Raw genomic sequence first — 23044 nt, forward strand, 5'->3', positions numbered from 1 at the left:
TTGTATACAGTTCAAGTGTGTCTATTTCTCATTCTCTGGTAACAAAATAATTGAATATAATTACAAATTTATTTAAAGAATATACATGACCCCAGTTCACCCAAGACATATTGGTGCTTCTCTTTGGTGTAACTGACACATGCATGTATATATTTAAGAAAAATATCTTACAGAAGACAAAAAAGGGCACCATTATGCACATTTTTTGGAACTGTGAAAAACTAGATGAGTTTTGGGATACTGTATATTAGTTCTCTGTGATGGTCCTGGGGAAGAAGTATCACAAGACTTCTTTAATATAAGTTTTTGGGGTGAACCTTAAAAAAGATAGTTCACCCAAACTATGGACTGTCACATGGACTACTTTGATGATGTTTTTATTACCTTTCTGGACATGGACAGTATACCGTACACACAGCTTCAATGGAGGGACAGGAAGGTCTCAGACTAAATATAAAATATCTTAAACTCTGTTCCGAAGATGAACGGAGGTCTTACAGGTTTGGAACGACATGTGGGTGAGTTATTAATGACATAATTTTTTTTTATTTTTCGGTGAACTAACCCTTTAAGGAGATATCAGACCCTTTATTTATCAAAAGGGTAGGTCTGATCTCTTACACATCAAAGAAATCTGTTCTATTAAACTGGAAAAAGGAAAACCTCCAACATTTTAATTACTTAAAAGATATCATAAACCACAGACTGTGCATGTAAAATTTAACATGCAGTTTAAAAAACAGAACCCTCATCTCAGAGACCTGGAATTTATTTTATTTATTTTTTGGACCTAGAATGAACCCTTGGACTTGTGCTTATATAACTTAATATCCATTGTTATGACACTGACCATTCATGTGCTATCATTTGATTTCCATTAGATTTTTTTTTAAATGTATTTGATGATGTATGTTTTCATATTTGTATACTCATATTTTTTTTTATCATTTTGATTGTTGTAATATTGTAAACCGGAAAAAAAAAAGAACTACTTAATGTTTTTTCAAAGAACTGCGCTTACTATAGGAACGTTCTTACATTCTCCTTAGAATTTACCATAAGAAATTTCTTGTCTTTTGAGATGATTTTCATGAATCCAGCCTCGAACCCATAAAGACATTTTCCATAAATAATAAAAAAACAATAACTCAATATTAAATGCCCTCTGCCTCTTTGTCCCAACAAACTAAACCATCAAAATATGTGAAAACGTTAGGAGGAAAATACAAGAGGTCGATTCCTTAAGAATGGATTGCACCCTCTATTGTATTTTTATTTTTTTATTAGATAACATTTGATGCTCAAACGTAAACTTGCCAGGCAAATAACACGGACTTATGTGAATAATATATGTAAAATAAACCGAATTCATAGCATTCACACTGAAAAGAAGACTAATGACATCATTTAAATATACGGCACAATACCAGTGCAGACTGTAGGTGATTAGTAAATAAGATGTAGGTTTTTGTGATGAAACAGCACACTTAAAAGTGATAAAACATGTTACTGTGACAGTAATTTATTTTAAGTATGCACTGTACAACAAGCTTGCAAAATAACATTAAATTTAGCATTTACATTAAAATATATTTCTAGTCAAATTCTGCCTCTAACACAATCACACACTTAAATCATCTGGAATTCCCCTAAACACAACAGTAGTCTGTAAGAGTATGTTACATAACACTGAAAAGACATGTTTAACTCTATTATCCTCATTCCTCTCCAGTTTAGGGGCGAATAATACAGGTGCCACCCTGGAAAACAGTCTTCAAATAGATATTTCAGATTTTGGCAAAGGTCCTAAAACAGTGTCAGTGCCTGAAATTGCTTCCTGTGCTTTTATATAGTGCACTATTTGATAGTGATGCACCAAAAATGTTTTATTGAATGTGAAATTAAAGGTATCCAAGAAGGCAGAATCATATTAGTTGACTAGAGTCTTGTAAGTGTAGAAGGACACAGGAGCCTTCAAGGAATGAAAATAGCCCTGTGAATTAAATCCCTGAGGTATCTGAGAGGAGCTAAAATTAGAGCGGACATAAGCAGGAAGTGCGGTGTGCTTCAGAGGGCTGCTCCTGTATGTGTACACACTGTCTTATGCCATTCCTTGAAGCCGTTTCAATTTCTAGTCCCAATTCATATTGCAGGATTGCTGATTCAGTCTTTCCGTTTTCTGAATGATAAAGACACCACACAACACGTAAACACTACATAAACAGTAGATATTATTTATAACAATAACTCACCCAAAAGGTAACAATTCTATATCTGTTATGTGATGAGTTTGTTTCAATTCAGTGCTTTTAGTAGTTCATTCAACATGTGCACTACATTCCATGTGTACTATACTGAATAGGACTGTACAATTAATCGAAATTCAGTTGCGATTTCGGCCTTAAACAATTATGAAAATACAGTAATCGAGATAAAACAATTATTGCGCTCCATTCCGCCCCCTTTCCAGTGGTGCTTTTTCGTTCCTCCATAAAAGCCCAATTTCACATGCAAATCAGTAATATCATGTAGCGAGACTTTCGCAAAATGGGACGTGCTTTATTTATTTAATTTAATTAGATTTATTTATATTTTTTAAAGCGTGAAAGAGAACCTGCGCTTCCTCGGGAAAGACTATTGTGTATGCGCTCAGAGACAGAACACAACAAAGACATGTAAAATCATCTTTTAATGCCTTTAAACATTGAAATCCACACAAAAGTGCTTAGTTATTATTCACATAAACCCTCCCTCATTGGTTATGTAAAAAATGTACGTAAAGAGTTTAGAATGAAAATACTAGAGTAACAGTAAATTGGATCCTTGCGGCTCTCAAAGTGTGATATTTTTTCCTTATACAGAGCTATTGCATGACTTTCAAAGCCCTGTCTGGAATCCGATGGGTTTTGCATAGAAAACCTTTTTGGACATATTAAAAATCATTACAAAGATTTAAAAGTGCACAGTTAATCTTTGGATCACTAAGTGTTTGATAACATCTGGTGGCAATTCTGAAACACAGCAGGCTTTTAGTTTAAGACTCAACAGAAGAAACCACACATTCATTCAGTTTTTAAAAAAAAAAAAAAAAAAAAACTGGCATGGAAAATCACATATGAGGGCAAAGAGAGAAATTAGCATTTCCATCTGAAAGGCACAGACATTTCCATGGTCTTCCCACTACCATATTCTAGATTGATTTTTAAACATTCATATGTGTACCTTTGTTAAATGGATTTGCTTTGCTCTTTTAAAAAGAAAAGGAGCTCAACCATTCATTCAAAATGAAAATCCCACACCCCCAGTCTATAAAAAACACCACAAAAGCAAATGAGAAATTGTCAATACATTATCATATGACCACCCAAATGTATATATCAATAGTATTTAATTCTGCATTTTATACCAAAGGCACAATTACTCATTTGATTAAAAAGGTTAAGCAATGCTGACATAAGTCAAGTTTTAAAGGTATAGTAGCAAACAGCCTGTTTAATTTTAAATGCCAGAGAGAGTAGAAAATGGGCCTGATATATTTATATATATATATATATATATATATATATATATATATATATATATATATATATATATATATATATATACATATATATATATGAAGAGTTTGGTTTAGAAATTTACTGTCTGCCAAAATTAGTATTGTATCTGGTTGGTATTGAAAAGAACATTTAAAATTTTACGCAAAATGCAATATTCGCAGAGTTAATAGGTCATGTTTTCTCCCTTTTTTTCCAAAACGCGACAAACGGTAGTCTCCGCTTTTTGCATGGCATGGCAAAGATGAATGCACTTTTGGAAATTTGATGTAAGGGAAATGTGATTTTGGAATTTCTGTGGTCTAAGGTGATATTGTTGTTCATGTTCTTGTTCATGATGAAATGTTGATATATTGATGCATACATATTGATGCAATGGATTTATTGCATTTTGCGGAAAAAAATAATAACATTTTATAATCATAACCTTGATTTTTTATTTTTTTTTTAATGTTATTATAACCTAATGATGCTACAGTATGTTAAAGTTTGAAACAGAAAACAGTGGTTTTCATCTTAGCACTTTCTTGGTAAAGAAAACAATTTTTACTAAAATTAATCAAAATGGATTTATAGAATTTTGGGACCAAACTATTGGTATATAATATATATATATATATTATGCATGCTTGTTCCTTACCTGAAATACGACACGTGATTTCTCCAAGAGATATGTCCTCATGTTCGCACCAATGATGCGATACTTTTTATCAAAGCCAATCTCAATGTACTTCCCAAAACGACTGCTATTGTCATTCCTGGTGGTCTTGGCATTACCAATGGACTGGAAATGAGAGGAGAAAAGACATCAGTTTGAGACAAATACTGGACTGACCTATGGGTTTTTTTTCATAGAACAGGACAGGTTTAAAAGTTTAAGGGGCACACAGAGCGGTTACTGATTAAAAAACACAGGAACAGCAATATCATGTATGTGGGAGACAACACACAGTGTTGCATCTGTGGGTCTCTACAGCAGGTCAGGAAGTTGATACCGCCCCCCAAAGAGCAGAAACCTGGTGACGAACACTATCAGAATCAGCAAGTAGCGAGCTTCTGAATGAGCAGCATTCTTATAAGGCACAAATAGATTAAATCTGACTACATAACCTTAGATCATATATCAAGAAACTTAATGATAATATGGTACAAACTTTGCTTTAAGTGATTGCTTTGATATTATGAAAATAATGATTTTATTAGGTATTTGTACCACCTCACATTTATATGACATGTAAAAATATAAGTAAATTAATAAATAAATAAACAAACTTTCATTATATATTTTACCACAAAATGTATTGCTCGATCAGTGGTCAACAAGACAATACATATACAATTAAGGGAGTAATAAAAGACGGATTTCCCTTACTGTAAAGGGGTCATGAAATAAGAAACCAAAATGGCTTTGATCTTTTGATATAAGACATGTTAAAAACATCCTCTAGGTTTCAGAACTGAAAACTTTCTTGTTAGTCTAAAAACAGCTCATATTGAAGCCTGTCTGCTAAAACGACAACTTTTGAAATGTACTACTTTAGGATGTAATAGTGTGGCTAAACATCGCCTCAGCAGAAGATGATCAACGCCTGCTTCTACATCACTGTCTGTTTAGCCCCGCCCACCGATTCGCACATGTAGTGTAAATAATGAGATGAGAAAACCTAGGTCTACACAGAAACCAAATGATAAAGAAGACTCTGAAGACAAGGTGCTATGCAGTGCCAAGATGTGGAAAAACAGTTTTTGCATTGCCTTCCTTCTATTAACAATATTAAGAAAGATTGGATGAACTTTATTTTTGACTGCGTCAATTTGAACTTTGTCCTTTGTTCACTTAATTTTACCGCAAATTTGTTTACAAACAAAGCACAATTCAATGCAGGCATTTCAGTAAGTTTGGAACTAAAAGACCATGATGTTCCGCTTATATTGGATCTGACAGTAATGTTGCGACTGCGAGACACAACTGTGAGTAACTGTTTTTGTCTCACAGCAGTGTCCTTCTATGAGGAATGTAAACTGTAAAACATACACAATGTTAGCCAATTATAGCAGTGGGCATTTACTTCCAAGTCTACAATTGGCCACGCCAATTCAAACAGAGCGTCCTGATGGACGTTTTTGATGTAAAAATCTATATTAACATTATAAGTGGACCTCAGAGAATAGTACACAATAGAAAAAAAAACAAAGGCAGTCCATGTACCCTTTAAAGTGTGCCTTTAGCCCATTTTTACCATATTATCACACATAAAAAGACATAAAACAGCCATTTTGAAATTATTTATATTGGTACTTTTCAGTATGGAATGAATAATTTGACTGGTTAATCAGCACTTTTTCTGCTTTTGCCTGTGAATGATACATGGAATACTGGCATAAAAACAAAGTAATCAATTATGTGCATTCACATCTGGAGTACCAATGATGCTTTAGCATGCAAAAATTAATATGAGGTAGCTAGTTTCTGAAAAAGTGATTGTGTATGTCTTTAAGTATGCTGAAAAAAAAACAGTAAATTAGTTGAGGACAGCAGAGAAGGTCATGAGCTTTCATGCTAACACTTAATTTACACATACATATACGAGCACTCATACACACATATACACACTATCTCTGCTGCTGTTCAGCGGGAAATGAACCCTGGGGAGGTGAAGACCATGCAGTGAAGGGCAAATATAACACTCTGAACAAGACACTCATGTTTAGCCAGTGAGCTTTTAGTCTCTCAGCCCAAGGGGTTTGGCTCTCTGAGATATGAATGTCTGTATTATTAAAGCCCTTTATAGAAACAAACAACCCAAGTTTCAGTACTGAGTTCAAATTGGCGCACTGATCTACTGATGCAGGAAAAACCCACCTCCATGATGGGATTGGATGCCAAAACTTTCTCTTCCACATTGGCTTCACTGGCAGAGCCACTGACCGTAGCAAAGTAACGCATGGCGTATTTGGCTGAGACAGTTTTCCCTGCTCCGGATTCTCCGCTCACAATGATGGACTGATTCCTCTCATCCCTGCATAATGTGGAAAAAATATATAAGATAAATGCAAGGAAAAAAGAATAAGTATTACTTTTTTTTTAAGAAGAAGAAGAAAATGTGATTGGAGTTTGTCCATCTAAAACTATTGTTTCTACACAATGATAGGGCATTGCTGGGGGTTACTAGGGTTTCTGGATTGGTGTCACTAAGCTGTTAAGTGTTGTGAATGGTTCCTATGGTTTTCTGGGGTTGTAGGACTGAGGAAAGACACAAGGCTTTGAGGAAATGATGCTCCGTGTAAACTGTAGCTTTTGCTGCAACACAGGTATCCACTGATCAATGAAAATTTGAGACAGACAGGTCCAGTTGTGTAACCATTGCAGCCGCATTGAGAAGAAGCGAGAGAAACATTACCTTGGCTGGTCTATTTTTGGCTGGACTGCAGTGAGCAACACCCTGACCTACAAACCTTCTCTTCAGATTGAACAGTAAAGCATATACTCACACACTTGACAACTGACATTAAAGCCAGAGACAAACTCTGTGCAAACAGCGAATGCTTTGCTAATGCAATGCAGGCTTAGTTTCACTGAACATACTGTTCCTAAACAGACAGTTCACCTAAAATTTAAAAGACTGTCATTTAACCAACCTTTTGTCTTTCCAAGCCTGTATGACTTTATTCGGTGGAGCACTGAAAAAGGTATTATGCAAAATGTTTCAGGTTTTTTAGTCCATACAATGCAACTTGGGGGTTTAACATTCTTTAAATCTTTTGTGTTCCAAAGAATGAAGAAATTAATGTTTGGATCCCAATACCCAGTGGTTCAAACTGCAGTTGGTCTATGATAAATACAGACACATACTGGGGAGCTGCTTTACAGCTGAAAATGGAGTTACTAAAACATACTGTATGCTGCTCTGTGTCAGCAGCACCGTATGCAGATACCTCAGATCAAACTGTAAACAACGTATCCGCATGCATATGTTTTTTACGTCTGAGATACTCTCCAAAATGGCGAGACGAGTTGTTGAATAAAGTCATTATTTTTGTTTTCTTTGCACACAAAAAGTATTCTTGTAGCTTCGTAAAATGATCGTGTCAGGATCCTTGCTGTCTATGGAAGGTTTAGAGAGCTCTCGGAATTCATTAAAAATATCTTAATTTGTGTTCCAAAGATGAACGAAGCTCTTACAGGTTTGGAACGACATGAGGGTGAGTAATTAATGACAGAATTTTCATTTTTTGGGTGAACTATCCCTTTAAGGAATCCACACGATCAAGAATTCTGTGTGAAATTAGCATCCGCTTCAATCATGACCCACAGAAAGCTGCTTGGTTTGAAACTGACTTTCATTTGAAATGTGCTTGATATAGATCTATACTATTGATAATAGACATCGGACCATTTTTGTCAATTAAACATGTTTTTACCGCTGAGAGAAGAATGAAAACTGAACTTCACAATGAGTATATTAGGGCCTTATTCAGGTAGCATCAGTTTAATTAACTTTAATTTGCTCAACCCCACCTGGCCATCTGTTTGTAAGCTTCTTCTGCAACTGCAAAGATGTGAGGGTCCATGTCACCCATATTCTGCCCACTGTACGCGTAAATGATTTCAGTTCCATAAATGGGTAGTGTCTCATATGGGTTTATAGCGACTAGAACAATACCTGGGTCAAACAATAAAAAACAATAATTAGAGCTCAATAATTCTAGACATATTAAGTGTATAAGTCTTGTGTGTGTGTGTGTGTGTTTACCGCAGTATGTGTAGATGAGTTTGGAATCAGTGAAGCGCACTTTCAGATTGTGTAACACAGCGGGTTCGTGAAGGTAACTGAGAGCTGTCAGGTCATTTTCTCCCACCAGGATATCAGGGTTACGGAGGTGTGGTAAGTTGTTTGTCTTGGGGTCCAATTTATATTCCAGTTCCTGAATAGCACAATTCACAGCACAATAAATTATGGCAGTTTGGGTTTTAAGGGGAAAGCAGCATCATCTGAAGTCAGACGATTGGTTTCTGTGGGGAACAGATTGAGAAACTCATTCAAGTTTCAGCATTTTCAAACCTGACTTGTTGCGATTGGTCACAAGCCAAAAGATAATCAATGTGATTTGACATTACCTACCTCTGATGCTATCATAATATGGAAATGATCTGTCAAAAATCCATAAAACATCTAATTTGGAATTAAAAAAAATTCTATGATATACAGTATACAAATTAAACTTTTTAAATAACACATTAACTAGTTCTCTGAATCTATATATAAATATTTAGAGTTTAGAGATGGATTGGAATTCAGTGCAATGAGCTAATAAAGTCATCAATTAAATACATCACACTAATAGAAATTACTACAAAGCAAGTCAGAAATTAATGGGGCTTTAAACAAAAATAGCTCCAAAATTAACAAACATAGCCTGCAAATTCAAGATAAGGGGGCAAAAAAGCTAAATCTATTATGTCTGTTAGAATTAAAGATAAATGTGAAAATGAATGAAACGTGTCAATTGCATTAGATTTCTATGTTGCACAGATTACTTTTTACAATTTGTTTGCAGCACTGAACAGGATAACCAATCAATCAGAGGTGTTTCGGTTTGTCACTTGTTTAGTGCGCATGCTCACTGACTGAATTCTGAATTTGCATTTTCAAATTCTCTCATCATCATAAACTAAGTGCAGAAATGATCTAAGTTAGAGATTAATTTTGCAATGTACACATTGAATATAATGGAAGTTTCTGTGAAAGCGCACAACTTACATTAAAGTCATGGACCGCTTAAGTGTTCTTTGTTTTAAATAGATGTTTTGTTTTTCAAGCAACTAAAACAACATTTCCTAATCAGTAAAAAGTAATAAACTAGCCTAATTCATAAAACATTCAACAACAACAGTCTATATTATTGTGATTTATGTATTTGGTTAAATTGAAATATTTGACATAAAAACAAATACATTTGCCATAAAAACTGCCTTTACAAAGTTAATAAATGCCCTGGAAATCTGCTCATGAGGGCAAATATTGCCCCTTAATAGAAAAGATAATTTCTTACCATGCTACAAAGATCATAAAAATACTCCCACCACCACTTTTACTGCCGTTAACCCACTAGAGATCACTGAACAGAGAGAGTTAAGACTCATTTAGACCTGAAGTCATCAGAAGTGTTTTGTGCATTATTGTAAAATGGACAAAAATGTAATTGACACTAAAGAAGGTCAAAAAGTCAGGGTTATAGTCTCATATTAACAAATGTAATGTTTAAATGATTTCATTGTAATTCCATGTGCTTGACTGCTAAGGGTGTATTAATACATTTACTGTAAGAGCAATTCCCAAGTGCTTTTACAAACTTGTGTTTACACGATAGTCTATAGTATTAGGACAGTGTGACTGGCAGTGGTACGTTTAAGCTAATGCTTAATGATCTGCTTGATTGCTAACACAAAGGCTGTGGGATCAATCCCTTGGACCAATCCCAATAAAATTAAAGTACTCCAGTAAATCTATCGTACTGTGAGTAATGCTAATGAAAAGGCTTATAAACACTCATTGCTCTAATACACACTGACCTTTCCATCCTCCAGCTGTAGCTGCAGTACACCATCTCCATGTCTATAGTCCTTGGTGAGCTCTGCTGACTTCCACACTTCCTCTACATCCGGGATCCAGACCCGTGCATACTGTACAGACAGAATTATCAGTTAATATCTCTTGCTCACACAATGTTCATTGAATATTTAATTTTAGTTAATACAGATTTAATGAATTGTGATAAATCATACAGGAATGTGATTGAGAGTGGAAAAGAAAAACATTCTGCTTCTAATCATGTCAAGCTAATGCAGACTAACATTTAATCACATGACACTGGATCTCAAAAACAGGCCAAAGATATTCAGAGGGTTATGTAAATTACATAAATATTTACATAATATTATATAAATATTTATTTGCAATTAATTCAAATCAAAAGAATCATGCAGAATTCATACAGAATGCATTCATTACAACAGAAGACAACCAGCACAGTTCATCTGACAGAACAACTAGATCCAACCAATAATCCTGATTATACATGATTGACTGACCCGAATAAACATGAGCAAAGAAAGAAACAAAGAAACCACAAAAATAAAGTATAGCATTCGCATTTATGACAAATGTGAGCAGCACATTTAAAGCTTCATGTGATATATAATATAAAATATATATATATATTTATTTAAAAGTGGAAACTTTGGGAACACTTTTGAGAGCTAACACAAAATTATGAAAAGAATAAAGAAGCACTGATGAGCTATAGCAATCAATTCCGTCAATCAGCTCCAACATGTTCCTGAGTCAACCGTTTCCGTTTTTCACTCTGTGTGTGTTTTAAGCATTTCTGTGTCAGCAGTGATTACGTCAGTTAGTCACATGGGCCAGATGGGATATAGTCCAGCTTTCCACACCATCGTTATAACTCATTCGTGTATGAGGCTCACACAGACACACTGGCACACACTAGGGCTGGGCGATATATCTAACGGTATGATCATGCGCATCTAGTCAGTAAATCTGGTTCCGTAATTACCACTAAATCGTCATCACCTGCTTTCAAATGGAGCGACATTTAATAGACAGAGACGTAGATCACTGACAAGCTTGATTTTTCAGTAGAATGTACATAGCCTACTACTACTACTACTACTACTAAAATGAAACAAACACTATTTTTTTAAGGAATAAACACACAATATTTCTTCCATGTTTTAAAAACTATCAGTTAATTAATAGGTATTGGCCAGGGTGGTCCAACCTACCTATCGGTATCGGCAAAATCCACTATTGGTCGACTTCTAATTAATACTATGACATATTCAAGAGAGCAGCAGGTCTCTTAGGCTGAATGTGCACTGCAAGGCCTGATACATCGATCCAATATGGTGCACTTGTCCTGCATCTTATGTTCACAAATCAATTGTGTTTACATTATTACCTCAACAGGTGGGCATTTTGACAAGAATGTCTTATGCATAGCCACATTACCTTAAAACGGAATTCACATGCTCACAAATACACACTCACATGTTCGACAAAGGATTTCTGACTGCACTGGTACAGCATTAGGTTGCTACTAACAATACTGCAGATACTATAGTTTTTTTTTTTTTTTCCATTTTAATTTTGTGTTGTCCCAACACAGTGTTTGTAGTGCCTAATCAGAAAGTCAAAAGTAAAATAACAACTAATGGTATGGAAACTGAATTTAAAATGTTATGAAATGAAAAATAGAAATGTATATATATATATATATATATATATATATATATATATATATATATATATATATATATATATATATATATATATATATATATATATTAGAGACTAAAATAAGTCTTGTACCACAGTAAAGTGGCTTTTACTTGTGATGCTTGACTAATGTGCTTTTTTTGTCATTGCCTCTCTTTAAACCATTTTTTTTCTCAAAATTATATTGCTGAAAATCATGGTGATCAGCCAAATCCAGATAGCCATAACTTTTGTTATGTTCAAGCTATGGACACACTTTCTTTTTCCATTTGGTTTTAACACTGAACATTTGGTGATTAAATAAACTGTTATAGGCCGCTGCTCGAGTTGATATCTGGGAGTTGTCTGTGTAGTGCTACACTTTTGCCTGGTGTGTAACTAATATATTTTGTTACTAGATTAGATAATCATCAAGTGTTCTAACACAGAAGGAAATCAAGTGTAATAGTACACAATTTCAATGCTATGGCCTTTGTGTAGATATTTAAAGATGGTCATCTTTAAGCATGACTGTTGAAATTAAATGGTAACACTTTACAATAAGTGTCTTCTGTTAACATTAGTTATTAAACTATGAGCTAACTTTAACTATCAATATTAGGGGTGTAACGATACGCAAAAATCACGGTTCGGTACGTACCTCGGTTTTAAAGTCACGGTTCGGTTCATTTTCAGTACAGTAAGGGAAAGAAATGCAAACATTAAACTTCAGGTTGTTTATTACTATAAACCTTTTAACAATTTGTTTACACTTTTTTAAAATACTTTTTAATAAAATATATATAAAATAAAAAAAGAATAAGAAATAAAATACTGCTGCAAAGTTCTCCACTAAATAAAATACTCTCAGTCTCAAACCAATATCATATAATAAAATATAATGAAAAATATAAATAAATAACTATGATTACAGTGCAGCATTACCAATCCCAGGTTCAAGGCCTGCTCATATTTAAAAAAATATATATAACTTTTCCAAAGTGTAAAGTGCAGCATCAACAGTTTCAGTTTTTAGACCTGCTCAGATTTCGTTATTGCGTTGGATCGATCGGAAATTAAGAGCAAAGGTCTGTTTAAATGCCGACGGGAGCTGCGTTTGAATTACAATCTTTTTTTTCCTAGTTGTAGTGATGTTCACACTCGCGTGATGCCTTTTGAAAACCTTAGGCCGGTGACATACTGGCATATTGCACCTGTCAAACATAGTCTATTTTGCCGTCAATACTGTTGATGGTGTCCTTTATCATTAGGCTTTATATTTATGCTCAACATGAAGTATAGATATTGTTGTCGTGAAGACAAGATCCTGGTCTGTCGGCGGTCTCCCTCTATGTCACCTACAAAAGGAGCAGCGTGCCAGCGCCGCGTCAGGCACGATTCTGGTGTGTAAAGACACAGAAAACGTGAAGCAGCCATCACGCAACTGACACGCAGCAGAAACGCCACGCAGCCAGTGTGTCACCGGCCTTAGAATCAGCTGCAGGGTGAGATTTGCGCTGAACGCGGAGATTTCTGCCACTTAATATGTTCGTTGGAAACACGAAAATGTATATGTTCCGCACACAAAATATTGCATTCGGTCATTCGGTACACACGTGCACCGTACCGAGAGCCCTGTACCGAAACGGTCCGGTATGAATACACGTACACCCGTTACACCCCTAATCAATATAATAATTAATATTTCTATTCATTAAAGTATGGTTCAATACAGGTTTTTTTGTTGAGCATTTGATGAGTTTTTGTGTGGTAAAAAGTATAAAATTTTTCTTAGAAAATGGCTGATCATTTCGCTAGATAAGACCCTTATTTCTTGGCAGGGATCACCTAGAGCCCTTTGAAGCTGCACTGCAGTTTGGACCTTTTCACCATTGGCCACCACTAAAGTCCACTATATGGAAAAAATTCTCGAATGTTTTCCTCAAAAACATGATTCTTTTCGACTGAAGAAAGAAAGACAAGAATATCCTGGACGACATGGGGGTGAGTAAATTATCAGGAAATTTTCATTCTGGAAGTGAACTGCTCAGGGTTTTTCCTACATTAAAAATTTTTTGGCGGCCACCAAAACAATTTTTTGTCCCGCCAAAGCCTTATTTGATCTGTAATTGGGTTTTGTGAGTGAAGCAGGCTACTGACAGAGTGACGGCGAGAACGAGCACAGCGCCCCACCCCCGCGCGGGAACTCTCCGTCTTCAGTTCTGTCTTTGCTCTCTCCCTCACATCAAAATCAGCTGATCCCAGGGTCGTCGCTAGTGGGGTGAAAGTTGGTGACGATTATAGGGGCACACGGCTGAGGGGGTGCCCCTGGCGATCTCAACCGTCTGGCTGAGGCCAGCCTAGAAAGACGCTCAGGACAGCTGACAGGCCACTGCTGCTTGTGCTCACAAAAGCTTACCATTTTCATGTGTTGTTAAACCTTGCCACTTGTCGAATTAAACATTAAAAAGAGTTTAAAGCATTCAAACACAAGACACGGAAAAGCTGAACTGAGAAGCTGTTACTCGCGCGCTGTGTTCGTTGCGCACGCGGAGAGAGAGCCGCGTATAGCGGACAGCAACACTGAACTGAGCTATCCTTTGTGAAGTTCTCCTCGAACTTCCTCCTGCACCTGAACGAACAACTACAAATCGCAGTTTAAACAAACAGAAAAGGATGTGAAAGAGCCCAATTCAGCACTGAGGTGTTCAGAGCTCATCCAGAGAGAGGCGTCTCAAAACGCTTGAACTAGTGATGGGTCATGCGCAAAAGATGCGGCTCTGAGAGCCGATGCTTTGTAGTGAATCAGAAGAGCCGGCTCGCAATGAGTGAGAGCCGGCTCCCAGTTTTTTTCTTTGGCTGCTTACCTCAAGGAAGAACTTTGTTTTGATTGGTCAGCAATCGCATCGTGGCCAATCAGATGTGAGTATATGGGATCACAACATTATGTAAAAACGTGGATTTGCGCATCTTCTCAGTTAACAATGGCTCTGTGTAGTAACAGCTGCTCTATGTGAAATCACGCACCTAAGGGAATTTACCGCTGATTAGAGAACCGGCTTTACTGACGAGATGCTCATTAACGATCGGCCGAACGTGATCGGAGCAGCCCTAGTGTATTGTGGCAACATCGGTTCCTTCAGAGAGAATCTTCTCAAAAACAGGGCAGATAATCACAGAAAGAAGAAATAGGATCAGTCCGTCAAAGCTGAGGCATCTGATTTTTTTGAATGCCAATCTTCACTGAGGACATTAATACGATTTGCTTTAGTTTGGTTCTAGTTCTGTGGATTTATTTGCGGTTTTGTTGTTATTTTTTTGCAATAAAATGTTTTATTAAAATATTAAACAAAAGAATGGTTTTGTAACAAAATAAATGCACAAAATTAGGCAATTATAAAGATTCTCATAAAAATACTGCACATGAAAGTGTTTTCAACACACAAACCATTAATTTTTGCAAAGTTATGGTAAAACAAAGGCCTACAAAAAATCCTAAATTAAGAGCCATTCAGGAGTCGAAAGAGCCGGCTCTTCTTTGGGAGCTGAGCCAAAAGAGCCGGCTCTCTGAAAAGAGCTGAACTTCCCATCACTAGCTTGAACACAGAATTTGCCTTATTTTGCTCTTGTACCGTCAAATACAAATACCGTCAAATTCATACCGACTTGGAAAGTATGTTCGAAAAAAACTGTCGGTTATGTCTTAAGTGAAAGTAAAAAGTTTAGAAAAAAATTTGACGTGTATTATATTGGATGGATTCATTGTCTCTTAAAGTGACCGTGCCTAATTTAGCTTTATGGCTGCTGTAATGTTAATCCAAGAAAATGAAAGAAAGAAAATCACACACTGCTCTTGACTGAATTACTTTGTAGTTTTAACAATAATTAATGCACATTCAAACCAGCAATTATTCAGACACCAGATATATTTTTTTATATATTTTTTTACTAGTAGGTGCAGGACACTATAATACATTTATGCAGGTGAGTATAGCAAAATAAAGTGATCTGCGACATATTATACCCAAAAATTCTTCATACAGTGGACCACTAGTGAAATTGATTAATAATAATAAAATTGGGACCAAAAATTATTCAGCACCATATAAAAAAAAGAAAAAAATCTATACAGTTATGAGGTGTTTTGTGTGTGTGTGTGTGTGTGTGTGTGTGTGTGTTGACAAATCTTTCACAATGTCCTAACAGCCAGGATTCCCACACAACACATCCACTAAAGTCTGATTTGTGAATTAATGACTCCTTTGAGTCGATTCATTATAATGAATGGTTAAAGCAATTGGTCTGCCCGTCAGTGTCTGAATCGGTGTATAACAAATCATTACTTCTTAGAAGAACATACACATCTGAAATGAGAAAGTAAGTGTGCTTACCCCATTTAGCAAGAGTGTTATAATCCACAGTATGTATAGGCCTATGACAATGTGTAGTAAATTACCTATAAAATAATTTAGTTTAAAGTTAGACTGGAGTGAGATGAAACTAGATCTGTTGCTAGCTAGCTGCTAATTGTATTAAATTTTATATGGTAAAAAAATACACTATTACAACTTTTAACGTTACGTTTTTAATTGATATGATTATACTAAAATAATTATCAGGTCTATCAAAAAAAAGATTTTATCTTTCTTAACTATAAAAGCCAGTTATGGAAAAATCACAGCTTTTTTTGCAAAGAGGGGAAGAAAAGATGACAGTGATCGTTTTTTCATGAATAGGATAAAAAAAAACAGTTTCTTTGTATTTGTTTTAAATTTAACATTTATTATCAATATTGGACTTGCGGATCATGTGGGTACTAGGGTACTCTTTGCTGTGTGTGGATGACCATGTCGGTCAGCCGCCACCGAAGACCAATTTTGACCCAGGGAAAACCCTGCTGCTCCTTTAAGGACAAAAACCTAACAAATATCTTGAAGTACAACACCTGAAAAAAATTTAATAAGGTTACTGCATCATAAGCATAATAACTGACTCCAGGCAGTGAATTCTAATAATTACAATGCTTTACATTATTAACAAAAGGCATAATTAGCACATTTAAAAACTGGTTCAGAAACAAAACACACAACAGACAACCATCCACAGAAGCAGTGACGTATTCATTTTTTTAACCTTAATCTCTGGAGGAGACCATCCCAGAACTGAGCTCCTAGCAACAAAGATACAGGGACAGGAGGAGAGAGGGTAAAAATAGCATCTTAACACAATCTCTCTCTTACACACATACAGACACACAGTCAAAAACACAGTCACAGACTCAACTTGCACCTACATCTCGCACACTTGGCCACATTCACACTTAAGTGACGATCACCCTTAATGCCAGAAAATTGAGAATTACTGGATGGTGTGAAAACAGCAAATGTGTGGTTTCAATACAGCTGAAAAAACCATGAGCTAATCCTCATGTGACACAACCACATGATTCAGCAGACAGAGACAGATATACATGCATACATGCACCTGACCCAGCAACCAATGAAAGGGCATCTGTAATCTGACATAACACATAAGCATTTGGCATGTTCTGCAAGAACACACACACAACCCCCCCCCCCCCCCACACACACACACACACACACACTCTCATATGAACTGATGTATCTATACGGTTTCATTACAAAATTTTAAAATGCTCATACACACTGCAAAGTTTTGGAAGTGTATACAGAGCAAATGAAGACGCAGTAGTAATGGTTATAGTGATGTCTCTGTGTCTCAAGGTTGTAAGAAACATGAGTACTAAAACCTAGAGTATATTCCAGTTTTATGCAAAATGCTTAGTATGTACAGCCAAACACATAGCCCTTATACTCCAATTGATAGTGAGTCCATGTCATGTGCATTGAGACCTATCGTGAGAAAAAGATCACAGGATTTAACCAGGGTTTAGATGAGGTTAATCCCAACCAGGTGAACTACACCTCTGACTTATCTCCATTAACCTAATCTTCACCTTACGTGACATCTCAATCCCATTCACTTGCAGTGTTTCAATGAAACCCAACTGTGATCTCATTGTGAGCCATGTGAAAGCTCATTTCCTGACCACGTCATTCACTGTTCATGTTCATGAAATTAAGTTGATTCAGAATTACTCATTCTTTCACTGGATTTTTTCTTGCCACCACGCATGCAGTCTCGCAAATATCAGTAGCAATCCTATAATGATAATAGTAAAGCATTAGTTTACCCCAACATGTACATTGTTATATGTATTATTAGTATTATTAATGATTTTAAGTAGCAGCTAAAAGCCTAAAAGTCTATTGACTTAAAATTTTGACCCCAGCCCTGGTCCTCCTTGGTTTGTTCATGTCGAAGTAGTGAAGTACAACATTGAACCAATACGTTTTTGTGTGTGTGTATGTTAGATCATTCCAATAAAGCAGCTGATCTTCTGCAAAAAAAATATATATGTATATCGGAAAAATTCAGTTAATTAAAGTGTAATAATTAAAGTTATTCAATGTCTCTGTCCTCAGTGGTTAACTGCTCTCTAGAAATTATAGATAAAAAACTTATCAATCTACTCTGCTATTGCTGCAACACACAAACTTCCGTCGGTCTTAGAACACAATGTAACTACAGCGACGAGTTTTAAAAAGGAAAAATAACAAAACTCTTTGGTCATTTTTGAGTGAGATGCTAAAGGTCTAATCAGATTCAATGATCTATGCTAAGCTAAGCTAAATGTGCTACCGCCAGACCCAGAGATTGGCTGAACAGATTAAAAAAACAGTAAAACTCAACTGTTTAACTCCAGGGAAGTTGAAAATTAGCCTATTTTAAAAAATAGTGGACTTTTCCTTTAAACGATAGAATCAGATTTACTGGTGGAAACCTGTGCCAAAGATAAAATTCACACTATGTTCTCAATTAACATTCAAAACCACATGAGCAATATGACCTCAAATAAAAGAGGAATGTGATTATTGTGTGTGTGATTTAGAAAGAAAGAAAGATGGGGGAGTGAGAGGGAACTTTACAAAGCATTTGTAAATCGGTTCACATCCAAACGGAGATTATGGCATTAACCCTCAGCTTTCACTTTAGAAGTCATAACTCTTTCCTCACTCCACCTGTACTGTCAAGGATAATTTGTATCAAACAGGTTGATCATGATCACAACTTCATACAGACAAAGAGGTCAGATTCAATCAAAGTGATTTGATTTTACCATAAACCTCCAAATACCTCTATTTCACTGGTTTCTGGTACAAACCTGTGTCTATTCATAAACTCATAAAACACAGACACACTATAATCTCCCCCTCATTCTAGACAAGACACATGGCTGTTTGTGTGAGAGCATGAAGATTACAGAATCAATTAAATGAACTACTTCTTCTGTATGACATTCACATCTCAGCTGACTACACTGTGTGAGAGACATTTATGTAATGGGAAAAGTCCAACCATAAGTCTACACTTCACAAAAATGTTTAAAAAATGTCCATGTCGCTCTTTTCCATGCAATCATAATGGTTATGATTTACATGAACAAGCTCAAAAATATGATCAGTAATCCATAAATCATGTACAGCATATGTTGTCTGTATAAAACAATACTGTGAATAATATATATGAACGAGTCGAAATCAGTTTTTTTAACTATTGTTTAACATAGTATATGCATTTCATTTTCATGGGTTTAAATAGAAGATTTTTGAACTGCATCAAAGCCACTCAGTTCCTGTAAAAAATTTTTTACTTGATTTTAATGGTACAGGTTTTAAAAGCATTTTAAACATCTCTAGCAAATTTCTAAATTATCCAAAAATCAATCCTTGTTACCCCTTTATGCACATCGTCATATCCATCAAAGCTTGCCTGGCTGTCAGTTGTAATACTACAGCTAAAAACATCAACATAACATTACTCATGGACATTAATCACTTTACTGAATACTTAACAGCTACAGTACATCATACATAATGATTACCTTATAATTCATTTGTTTTCAAATCTACATAATTTAAATACTACAACATTAATGTCTGTCAAAAAATAATATGCATAAAAAATGGTAGTATTTACAAGAAGCAGAGGTCCAGGAAGTACACGAAATACACAAATACTAACTAAATACTTCTTGTTTTGACGATCTACATCAACACATTCCAAGAAGGAGAAAATGGTAGCCAGAGCAGATTCGATATGTCTGATATGTCTGATAATGATAATGTACCAAATACAGTACATAACACACGTTACGATAAATTTGTTCTTCAAAATTTGTTGCTGAAATTTGTAAATTTGTTGCTGAAATTTAATTGGAATAATCAGGGAACTGGCGGAAAAATTTGCACTGCATAAACACCAAAACTTTACTGTGTTAGTGAACGTTGTTGTATGCAATGTATTGACGGACTAAAATGTAGTTTTAAATACTGCGTTCTAAATTATATTTAATATACTATTTCATGGTCTTTTTTGCCCATTCACTTTCATGGAGGAAAAAACATTAAACATTCTATTTGGACATTCTGCTAAACTCGTTTTGGGTGAACTATCCCTTTAAATGTTACATTATGCTCTGGGCTTTGACCTCCCAGTTTAAAGGAGAAAACAAGGAAAAAGGGAGAGGGAAAGAGTAGAACAGACCATCACATGACAGACGCTCATGTGAAAATCTGCTGCCTGCTGTTTCCCAGAGTCTCCCTTCACCCACCAGACTGTTACTACTGACCAGCTCTCAAATACGCTTGCCAAAAATGTCTGAAATCCCACAAAATCTGTTTGCTGGAAAAATAACTACGTTGCACTTGATTACAGTTACTCAGAGCATTCCAAAGCCAGGTTACCCAGGATTCTCTGGGGCACAGAACAGTGTTAACACATATCCTGATGAATTACCACAGCCAAAATAGGATCTCATCCAAATGTAATGACGCAAGATTAAATTTAGTCAAAATAAATGGAGACGCGATGTTCACATGGACAATAAAATCCTATGATATGAGATCACAGACCTTTTCCGATAGAGCGTCTTCTTATCAGCATTATTGTTGCATGATTACATCTTTATCAGCTTCACACTTATATATACTGCATGACAACTACTGAAAATGGAACGATTGGCAACAAATGTTATCTATGGATTTCAGTAAAAAAACTAGGATAAAAAATACTATCAGTAAAAAAAAAAAAAAAAAAAAAAAAGGTTTTTAATGACCAATGACCTTAATGTTCTAATGTAGAGTTTTTCAAAATGTTGATGATGACCCGAAAATATAGTATTCACATTATATTTTATTTATGGAAAAATAGTAAACATATTATTAGACAACAATATCAAATATTCAAAAAATGTTTACATTACTATTATTATTGTTATTATTATTTTCGAATTATTTAATCTATTCCGTACAAATGTAATAGAAACATTCAAAGCAACTACTAAACTGAAACTAACATTAACATTTATAACAGAATAATACATGATTATCTTTTACATAAGTCTTTTTCTGCAACAACAGGAAAATAATCAGGAAACGCAACGTCATATTCCAATTAAAAAAAAGTTAGACGACCAATTTTTTTCTAGCCAATTTAGCTTGTCTCCAAAAACAAACAAACTGAGAAGTACCACAGTGAATATTGAAATTTCATATGCTCAAAACAGGCAAAAGAGTATTTAAGAGTTACTTACTTTAACAAACATAAAATCCAGCTCCTGGTTCATGTTTAAAGCACAACCTGCTCTATTTCATACTGAAGACAAGAAAAATGACATCTGTCCTACTTCTGCCAGCGCTGGGAAACACGTTAGGGATCGCTCAATGCATCTGATTGGATCCCTGATCCCAGGCGGATATGTATTGATAACTGTGTCTGGGAGACAGTCTTCCGAGTGGCTGTTGCTTGAGTCAGCAGAGAGAATTATTTGTCTGTATCCTCAGCTGTTCTCAGAACAGCCAAACCCTCTAGTGTCACATGAGCAAGAACAGACCTTTTTTTATTTTTTTTATTGCATCATTCTGCAAAACTGTGGGACAGTCAGTGGACAGAGAGATAAGTTTCAAACTGGCATGTAAACATAACATTTGCCACATGCAGATGCACCAGTAAATGGCTGAGCTCATTTAATTTACCCCATACAGAACTTATTTACTTCCTACTAGTAATGAAACACACATGTTGGCAATCAATGGATTGCCATTTAAGAAAGAACGAAGTCATTCACATACAGGTTTATTGGGCCGATAACATTATTACAGCAGAATGTCCAAGATAATAAAAAGATAAACATTCATGTTGGCATTTGGTTAAAAAAAAAAAAACGTTTACACCATTTTAGCTAAAGTTGAAATTTGAGTCTAAAAAATATCATGTGGTGTAACAAAAACTATCTATATAGATAGTTCCGGACCTTGATTCTGGTTGGTTGAGCCGACCTCGAAGCTGTTGTACAAACATACACCTTTGTTAACTTCTGTGTGTTGCTCGGCAACCATTTGTTGGAAGCATAGATATGTATAGACACCCCATTTGACGGCTCCAGGCACGTAGATGTGGCCGCCATCTTGGAACCGCCAACTTGACGTCATTCATCATACTGTAGGTTCTCACAGAGCAGTTAAGCCATTCTGTGCTGGTTTGTGGCATATTTTGAATATTCAGTGAATACTATGATGAATGACATCAAGTTGAACTTTATGGCAGACCGCTTACGCATAGCTGCCCATAGAAACAATTGCTAATGAGGCATCTACGTATTTATTTATATATAAATTAGTGCTGTCAATCGATTAAAAACTTTAACTAGATTAATCACACATTTTTTCTGTGATAAATCGCAATCAATCACAATAAAAAAATAAATGTTTTTGTACGTTTTTAATATATTTTTTTATGTAATAATTTCACAGTTAATCAAATTAATGTAGAAACAACATAAAGACAGTATATTTTAAATACTTGTTTAAATGGCATCTTTTTATGAATGAAGGCCAGTATTACTGATATTAATACAGCTACTGATTTTTTTTTATTTTTTACATTTATTATTAGGCTTCAAAAATATAACAGTTTTTAATTTAAGTAAACTTAAAACAATGCTAACATAATAAATGTCATGTTTACTCTTGCCCTTCCTGTCTTAACAGTTAGGAAATATACAGAAATTTAATAAAGTTATCAAAGTTATATGCAGTCTGCACTGCATAAACTATAAATTAAATA

At 35.2% G+C, this 23044-nt stretch overlaps 1 protein-coding gene across 4 annotated transcripts in view; it reads right to left on the reverse strand.

Annotated features, from left to right (window-relative positions):
• LOC132101315 (unconventional myosin-Va-like) overlaps positions 1–21715 on the reverse strand; it is a 68685-nt gene extending 46970 nt beyond the window's left edge. For 3 of the 4 annotated variants that reach the window (XM_059506180.1, XM_059506181.1, XM_059506179.1), the window contains exons 1-6: positions 21513–21714; positions 10132–10242; positions 8312–8483; positions 8077–8221; positions 6421–6577; positions 4198–4341 (exon numbers count right to left, since the gene is read on the reverse strand). In XM_059506180.1, the coding sequence (XP_059362163.1) occupies positions 4198–4341; positions 6421–6577; positions 8077–8221; positions 8312–8483; positions 10132–10242; positions 21513–21545 (762 nt within the window). In that variant the 5' untranslated portion in view covers positions 21546–21714. Of the gene's footprint in view, positions 1–4197; positions 4342–6420; positions 6578–8076; positions 8222–8311; positions 8484–10131; positions 10243–21512 lie in introns of all 4 variants that reach the window. The other variant, XM_059506178.1, reaches the window with a different exon arrangement.
• Between the last annotated feature and the right edge of the window lie 1329 nt (positions 21716–23044).

This window comes from Carassius carassius, chromosome 23, assembly GCF_963082965.1.
Source record: "Carassius carassius chromosome 23, fCarCar2.1, whole genome shotgun sequence".
NCBI lineage: Eukaryota > Metazoa > Chordata > Actinopteri > Cypriniformes > Cyprinidae > Carassius > Carassius carassius.